At 36.3% G+C, this 9,172-nt stretch overlaps 1 protein-coding gene across 3 annotated transcripts in view; it reads right to left on the bottom strand.

Moving 5' to 3' along the window:
* Positions 1-513: 513 nt before the first annotated feature.
* Positions 514-9,172, bottom strand: part of LOC120297035 (ubiquinol-cytochrome-c reductase complex assembly factor 1) — a 42,116-nt gene continuing 33,457 nt past the window's right edge. For all 3 annotated transcript variants that reach the window (XM_039319214.1, XM_039319215.1, XM_039319216.1), the window contains 3 exons: positions 7,732-7,809; positions 4,084-4,197; positions 514-2,864 (listed from right to left, as the gene is read on the bottom strand). In XM_039319214.1, coding sequence (XP_039175148.1) covers positions 2,730-2,864; positions 4,084-4,197; positions 7,732-7,809 — 327 coding nt within the window. In that variant the 3' untranslated portion in view covers positions 514-2,729. The remainder of the gene's footprint in view (positions 2,865-4,083; positions 4,198-7,731; positions 7,810-9,172) is intronic.

Below are 9,172 nucleotides of genomic sequence, written 5' to 3'. Positions count from 1 at the left end.
CAAGAAAATTCTAAATTGTTTTGGAGCTAAAGAACTTGTAATCAGAATACCCCAATCCATATAATAAGAGAGACACCATTTATATAAAATCTAAAGCCAAGTGTTCAAAGTTCAGGAAACCTTGGGCTCTGTATGGTGCCAGGTATAGGAAAGAAAGTTCAAGGATTTTGGTTACATTCTCGCATATCTATTTTTTTGTTGAACTTCTATCACACCTTTGGTCGAAGACTTCAAGGCTCCATAGATAACACTTCCTTTTCCAAATTTCTCCCACTTCAGTTCTGTGTAATAGACTAACGTAAGAGAGTTGCTGGCCCAAAGTCATCCACTGAGTTTCCATGATGGATTTGAATTTGAATTTTCTCAGTCTTAGTACAGCATTTTAAATTACCACACTTAACTGTTCATAAATTGTTCCAAGATGGGTACATCTCAACCCACTTCAGTGATGACCAGCACCAGCTAAAGAAGACAGTGCTGAACACAGGAAGGGAAATATTTTAATATTCAAGATTAAGAATTAATGTATCCAATTTATTCATTTTTTGTGTATTCACAGAGCAGCAAGAGACACAGTAAATTCATTTAAGTACTTCATTTATATTTTAAAAAATTAATCAGCTGATTCTTACACAGCTAAGCCTTGCTTTATAAATATAATACAGCCATAATAAATTGCAAAGTATTAACTCTCATATATACTCTGCATAGCATTTTATACCTAATCTGTATAGTAGAGCTTGCAACAAAGGCATCTTAAATAAACTGAGGAAAAAGTGCCTGGTTTGTAATGTTTTTACAAAAGTAGAACGTAACTCATTGTTTCATTATAGATTTAGCTGAGTAAGCTTTATTTAGAAAAAAATAATTTAAATGTTTGGGGTTGTATTTAGTGGGTTTAGTTTTTGGACAGAAAGAAAATTGACCAATATAGCAATAGAGCATCTAGAATGGCGTATTTGCCCCATGCAGTATAGACAGTTTTGCAAATGGATTTATCTTCCTTTCCATTCATTAACAGCACATTAGTGAAAATTCAACCGTTTCCAAAGAGATTCCAATAATACATATTAAAGGAGCAGATTATGTTTTTGAATTGAATTACAGAAGGTGGCTCTCTTTTTTTAAGAGTTTCCATTAATTTTCTTCACTCAAATAGAGCATCTTCTGTATTGGCTATTTACATGATCATCAAGAGCAAAATATATGTAATAACCCAGTAACAGCATTGTGTGCTAGAAATTATACATTAAAATCTTTAAACTTCGGGAAAGAATTGGTCATTTTCAAAAATCTTGCCCCACAGTTCATGTAGAAAAGTACAATAGCAACTCAAGAGCTTTTGGAGAATATATAAGAACAGAAGGGCATTGGCAGAACCTTGATCATATATTATGCAATTGTAATGCATATACTATATACATCAGGCTATGAAACTTTTGGAATGTAGTACTGCTTAAAGTATAAAAAAGACAACTATATTTTAGTATATTTATTAGAGTCAGACTCTAAATTTGTGGAGAATGTATCTCTCCCAACTTTTCAAACAAACGAAAACAAAAGTCAAATGATAAAACGGGGATATTAGTGCTGGCCATTACAAAAAATTAAATTTCTCTTCTAAAAAGGAATAATGTATCAACTTGCTTTATATGAGCAACTCAGGATAATTTCTAAATGAAGATACCATTTGATAAGCAGCACAGAAAAAGCCTTTGAGTTGCTTTAATTATACAAAACGATGGACCTTGATACTAGAACTTCTAACCATAGTAATAGAACCAAACTAGATGACATTAGAGTTGGATTGAACATACAGGTTTTTAAAAATGCAAATCACATTCACTAGGAGAAAATCTGATCATTACCGGGGCTGAAGTAATTTGACCTTTTTTCCCCCCTCCTACAAGCCCTAGTACAATCACCCTTTTAAAATAACACTAGGTGAAACTTCAATAGGGATTACTCTTTCAAAGCAAATACTAGCTTCAACAAATAAGTTTTCTCCACAATTAGGGAGGGAAGATATAGATTCCATTTCCCAGACATCAGATTAAACCAAGCTGATTTTATCTGCATTTCTAAAAACAACATGAAAATCATTTATAAATACTCATTTAATAGTTACCTCTGGGCTGATTGTGAAAGCTATGACTCCTACAAGATCATTAAAATGTTATATTCTTGAACTGCAAAATCAAAGTAAGAAAGTGTTCCCCACTGTATATATTACCTTGAATATGATCCGAGATGGGAAATAGCAAGAAATACTTTAAGAAACTTTATTTTAATCCTTGCAATTCCCAAGATAACATTTGCTTAGAGACAGACAATATTTGTTCAAAAACATAGTAGGAATTTTGCATTTTTTTCAGGCTTTGCAAAAGAGGATCATAATATTTGGCCAACTGATCCTCGTCTTTCCCGATGTAGATAGACTATTTTTTCCACAAAAGATATCTGAGCTGACAGGACCTGGGGATAATATAATTGTAAAAGACTCCATAAATAAATAGTAGCAACTATTTATACTACTAAAACACCATGGTATTTAAATTTATTAGAATGTATAATTACAAAAGAACAAACTTCTATTCACTTTTTAACATAGCAGTACAGCATTTATTATGCTTTTTTTAAAGAATTCCCAGTTACTGCTTCCAGGAATTATTCTATGTATAAGGATAATATACATAACAGCAAACATTTTCTGGTTGGTTGACAAGGATTCAAAGTCCTTCATCATTATATACTGGAGAAACGGGCTTTACAATGCTTTGTGGATTAGGTTCCATAAGGGGGCGCCAAGTCACTTCCCCAGACAGCAGCAAGTCTTCTCCTGACATAGCATCCAGATGCTGCACCTGATAATCACAGCAAAATAATGCAAGTCACTTACAGATATGTTGAAAGGGTAATTCTTCCTTCAGGTTACTGATAGAAGATGGGGCCAAAGTTAGACATTAATAGTAAAACCAGACATTTAAAAGATAAAGTGCCCACCTCACCACCAAAGGATAATGTACAATGTTTATACAAGAGCAGCTGTTTTCTACACAGCAATTGTTAACAGTCAGCAAATGGGCCCATATCTTATTATTTCCTGAAATACAATATTTGTTTAATGAGTACTCCAGAAAGAAAGAATAGGTTGTCTTTGTTATTGAGAAAATTCAAATGCAATTTATCTCGACATGGCTTCCACTGGTTGCTCTACTGAAATACTCTAGTTTTGTTATAGTACAATTCCAGAAGGTTTCTTGATTATCAGCAGCTTCTCTAAGGTAGAGCTCTGAACACCCCACTAAAAGTGTTCTTCTTTACACTTTTTGAATTGTTCTCCAAGATACAGGGATTCCAGTCTCCAGTTGTTTATTTACTGGTTTAATGTACATCCAGCCTTTCCATCAACAAATGGCATACAAATGGCTTGCCATGTGCTAAATAAATACTAAATGGTTAATAATATATTTAAAAAAAACCAACTATGTACCATTAAGCCTAATTAACACACAATTAGAAATGTGTTATTAAAATAGCACCAATTCAGCTTCAGAGATGCTTCATAACATATATGAACACATAAGTTTCATTAAAGCAGCTGCATCTGTTTCAAAGAATGCAACTGCAGTAGAAGAAAGCTCCCCAGAACAGCTGTGCAATACTGGAAACAGATGTAAAAGTCTTGATAAGCTGCAGACAGGGATTGCTGAGAAACACCAAGTTCCTAAATAGCTCTTTCCAATAACAATTCCCAATTAACAGAATTCCATTAATTTCCACATTAAATGTGTGCTAGAATAAAAACTTTTCAGCCTGCCAAAATATAGCAGAAAGGCAGCTAATATGATTTTTCTTGGGTGTGAGAAGTCAAGAACTTTACAGATAAAGGAAAAAAACTGATTTCTGAAAATTGCTGTAAGAAGCAGAGTGACCAGGATCAAGGCATGTATTTTAGAGACACAATATTATGGAAAACCCTTAAGTTTAGTTATCAAAAGGAAAATCAAGAAAACTTAGCTTACCAAACATGAATTTTTTTCATGAAATAGTGAAGGAACCTACATATTCTATGCTGCTTACCTGCTTGCGCACATATTCTACCATCATTGCCAGCTGCCTAGGATCACTGCAATTTGTTTCAAACAGATTTCTCCAGATAGCTGCTGCAAGTACATGATCATCTGAAAGTATTCCCTAAAATAAATTTTTAAAGAAGATGATCAGATTTACTTTAAAAAGCTGTTATTCATATAGGACAATCCTTTACAGCAAAGGGGCAACTTATGTTTTACCAGAGGCTTGTTGTAAAGAAGAAATGACAGACAGAAAGAACAAACAAGAAAGCAGCATAGCATCATTTAGAACACGGGTGTCAAACTCGCCACGTCACATGACATGTCGCAACATATCGTGACTTTTTTTGCGTCGCCAGAGCTGGGGTGGGCACAGACTCCATATGATGCAACCGCAGTTTGACACCCCCGATTTAGACCATTCCAATCTTTTTTGCAGCTAACTCATGAAATGGTTTGTTGGTGTGCTGCTGCTAGTGACAGTGAGAAATATGCTATCTCAAATAGATTGGCTAGGAGGAAATTGGACAAGGCTTTCATAAAAGACACCAACAACTGTATTAAAAATCTTTGGCTTACAGCAGAAAATAAACATTTTGCAAATGGAGTCATTGAGATCTCATTCTTTTCCTCTTGCTTTTTAAAGATTTTTTTTAATCCTATATATTTATAAAAATACGAATCCCGGGCATATTTGTTCAATGATGCAATCTTCAATCTCCGGGAAGAGTATACTCCAGTTATTTATTGTTAAAACAACATTTAAAACAATAAAAACAGTTATATACAAGATTAAAACAACTTAAGCTTTCGCTGGTCCTCTGCCAGCGTCCTCAGAGAGGACATTGGAGAGGGGAAGATGGACAGTGGTGGAGGAGGGTAAACAGGAACAGCAGGTAGAGCAGTGGATTAGGAAGGAAAAGACATTGAGGAAGAGAACATCAATAGGAATGGTTGACGAAAGGCAGGAGCGATATGTTAATCAATAGGTGGGAGGGTTGAAGAAGGGGGGGAAGGATGACAGGAATGGACAATAAAGGGTGTATGAATCGGCAGGCTAGGAGAGGAGGGGAGTTGGAGGAGGGAGATGAGATAGGAACTGGCAATGGAATGCAAAAACGGCAGGTAGACCAGCAGCCCAACAGGGAGAATAAAAAGGAGGAACTCCGTGACAGGACTCGTGTGGTGTCGAATCGGAGGAGGCACCTTGCATTGGGTAGAGAGGAGGGGTTGAGTAGGGTGTTGGTAATAACAGCCCAGGGAGGAGGAGGCGGCACAAAGATGACAGAGCAGAAAAATACAAAATTGGAGTGCAAAAAAGAGAGGGCGGAACAGTTAAGGCAGTTACAGGCAATCAGGAAGAGTGGCCCTGTCACGAGGGCAATGAGTAGGCAACTGGATCAGCAAGGGGATAAAAAGAACTTTCCCGCCCCCTAAGCCCCACTCTGAGGACGCTGGCAGTGGACCAGCGAAAGCTAAGTTGAGTCAATCTTGAGCTACTCAGAATCAAACTCCTGGCAGTCTGCAGAATTAGCTTGCAATACTACATTCTAACCACTGCACCACACGGCTCTTTAGTGAGATCATTTGCACATAGTTTTTCAGGAATAGGCTTGTAAACACTTTGCCTTCAAAGAGCTAATTAATTCAGTTGTATATAACTGTTTTTATTGTTTTAAATGTTGTTTTAACAATAAATAACTGGAGTATACTCGGCGACGTTTCGACGAAGTCCCATTCGTCATCTTCAGGCTGGTGTTTTCAGCTTCGTGCTTTGAGCAGCAATGTGTGGTCTTAGCTGTTTCTTCCTTTTAACTGCCAGTGGGGGTATGAACTGATTGGGTGGGAGCTTGGCTGTGTTCTGATTGGGTGGAGGTGTGTTCTGAATGGTTAGGGGCTTGGCTGTGCTCTGATTGTGAGATGAGTTGGGCTGACAAAGTGACTGGCCCAAAATCACCCAGCTTGTTTTCATGCCTAAAGCAGGACTAGATCTCCTGGTGCCTTAATGTTAGTCGGGTGCCTTGAAGTTGTAGAGCAGGGATGTCAAACTGCCGCCCCATGGGCCAGACACATAATCTGGAAGCCGCATCCACCCCATTACCAGCAATGGCAAAACCGATACGTTGCACAACATCATGTGACGTCGCAAGTTTGACATGTCTGTTATAGAGGATGAAGGATTTGTTGCAGACTTGCCATACTTGAAATCTCTGAAAGGTTATTACTACCTTGTTCATTTTCACCTCTGTAGGAAAGACCAGCAATGGGTCTTCTTCTGTCACATACAGTGTGCACTACATCCCAGAAGAAGTTACCAAATCAGCCGATTTGAATAAGATATTTGCTAATCAAAATATTGTTCCTTACATTTTTATTTATTTCCTAAGATACATGTCACATGAGTCAAAGAAGCATAACCAGAGAACACACCAGGTCTCACAAATTTGCAGGTCTTCAATGAGGGGACCTGGAACATGCTGACCATGTCCAAGAGGTGTTTTATGAATAACTATCAACATCTTAAAATGCACTGGGAATCCAAACAGCAGCTTGCCCAGTAGAAATATGACAAGAAGGTGCCACAGTCATTTAATTATTTGCAGATTCAGGACTACGTGTAGCTTTTGAACAATCTTCAAGGGTAGCCCCATATAAAATGCATTGCAGTAGTTCAAAGAAGAGGAAACTAAGATGTGGATAACCATAAGAACAGTCTTAAAATCCATTCAGTAAAGCTAGACAATCCCCAAGAGTAGGTAGATCCTGAATCCATAGCTAATTTATCTTGGTATGGTCAAGTCTACATCTCTAGACCCTAACAATCTCTAAGCACTTCAACAGAAGCCCTTATTTGCTTTACTAAACAGAATAAAGATTATTTTAAAAATATTTAAAAGGAAAATAAAATAAAAAGGACAGCAGGAGATTACAGTACCTGTAGATAACAATATAGTTTTTAAATACAATATTAGATCTTGACTACTTTACATAAAATAACAAGCTATAGACAGGACTGCAGAATGTGTAATCAATCTATGGTTAGAAACAAGTAAGACACAAGGAGATCCAGGCAGCAGATTCAGCATTATGATGGGTTTATTCAGGAGCATGTATTAAAACAAATACAATTTAACAGCAAAAAAGTTAAATCTCAAATGAAATATGAACAATTTGGTATCAGGTTCCCAAAGAGATGCTATAGTTGAGAAACAGAGTGGATCCCTCTTCACTTAATGTTCAAGTAGAGACTAGACAGCCATCCATAAGGGATATTTTATTTTCGATTCTCTAATACATGGGTGTCAAACTCGCCACGTCATGTGATGCGACATATCATGACTCTTTTTGCATTGCCGGGAATGGGGTGGGAGTAGCTTTGGGCTGGCAGTTTGACACCCCTACTCTAATACAAGGAGTTGGGTTTTATGACCTAAAAGGCTTTTCCAACTTGGTAACGTATGATGGTTTTCCAGTGGCCACAGCACATTCTCGTAGCTTCATTCACCTCTCACCAATAGCAGATATAGAATATTAGGAAACATTAACAAACATTCAGGGCATTTGACCACACAATGAGACTAACTCATGTTAACACAGATAGATTTTTTTGTTTCTGTTCTCTGCACATTTAACTTTAATTTAACTGTTACATTACCTCATCATATCCAAAAATAGATGCATAGAAAACTTCTGTCAAGGTTCTCAGACTTCTTTTTAGGATAAGAGAATTAACCTGAAAAATAAAATCAATGCTGACTTAGAAGTAGGACTGGTATTAGATGCAAGAACAGCACAAGAAAGCTAAAGTCTCTTGCCTGCTTACTTGCTTACTTTAGCATAGAACATAAAATTATATAAAATGAATGTTTTGTGATGTATAGAAGTGAAAGATGCCTGTATGGACAGTACACCATGTATGGACAGTACACCATATTATTAAACAAAAAACAATGTAGCAGCAGTTTATCAAGGACGAAGCTCCTACAACTGATTGCAGGGAACTATCCTAACTTTCTGTTGTGGTTATCAGTTCTACAAGAGAAGGAAAAAAAAAGACACAAGCAAATAAAAATCATAATTAGCTGATCTCAACACAGTGCTAAACAAATTACACTAAATAAAATGCTGTAAGAGATGCAAAGCAGGATTTGAATGTTTAACTCGTAAAAACTGCATAGCCCATCAGCTGCTATTGCTAAACACAAAGAAAAGTCATGAACAACACCAACAATCTGATCCCTTAGATAAAATTAAGGCATTGTGGTTTCACTAGCAATAGCAATGGACTTATATACCACTTTACAGTGATTTACAGTTTACAAAGTCAGTCTATTGCCCCCAACAATCTGGGTCCTCATTTTATCGACCTCAGAAGGATGGAAAGTTGAGTCAACCTTGAGCTACTCAGAATCAAACTCCTGGCAGTCTGCAGAATTAGCTTGCAATACTACATTCTAACCACTGCACCACACGGCTCTTTAGTGAGATCATTTGCACATAGTTTTTCAGGAATAGGCTTGTAAACACTTTGCCTTCAAAGAGCTAATTAATTCAGGTCAGTCTGTTAAACCTACACTTTATATAGTCTTCCATTAAACTACTCTTTCATAACTTTTTTTTAAAAAAATAGTTCATACTTACAGCAGAATCATAAAAATTATTTTATGCGAGTGATTTATATTTCCACTTATACAAATTATTAAAATTCATACACTTTACCAGCCATCACAAACTGGTTGTGGGGCAAGTACTAAATATTTAATGAAAAAGTGCTAAAAATCATAAGGTTAGATTATGACTGCAACCTCAATAATTACTTACATTTTTACCAACTATATAAATTATGTCATTTTCACCCAACCACAGTTGTTCTTTGAATGCATGATCAGGACAAAGGTTTTGTTAACAGAATATGCTTCTGAATAAACTGTATTTCTGTCGGGGGAGCAACTCTCTTGTAACATACCCACAATAAACTACCCTTTCATTTTTAAAACAAATTCTATGAATTATAATATATTTACCATGCTTTTTTGTGAAATAAAAAGGTTACCATAAGGATTATTTAACACACAGTACAAATATTAGAAGAGGCA

The sequence above is a fragment of the Crotalus tigris genome, unplaced genomic scaffold, assembly GCF_016545835.1.
Source record: "Crotalus tigris isolate CLP2741 ecotype Arizona unplaced genomic scaffold, ASM1654583v1 scf7180000022411.5474196:2289641, whole genome shotgun sequence".
Taxonomy (NCBI): domain Eukaryota; kingdom Metazoa; phylum Chordata; class Lepidosauria; order Squamata; family Viperidae; genus Crotalus; species Crotalus tigris.
Note: the sequence above shows the minus strand (reverse complement) of the source record. Positions and strands in the feature narration are given on the sequence as shown.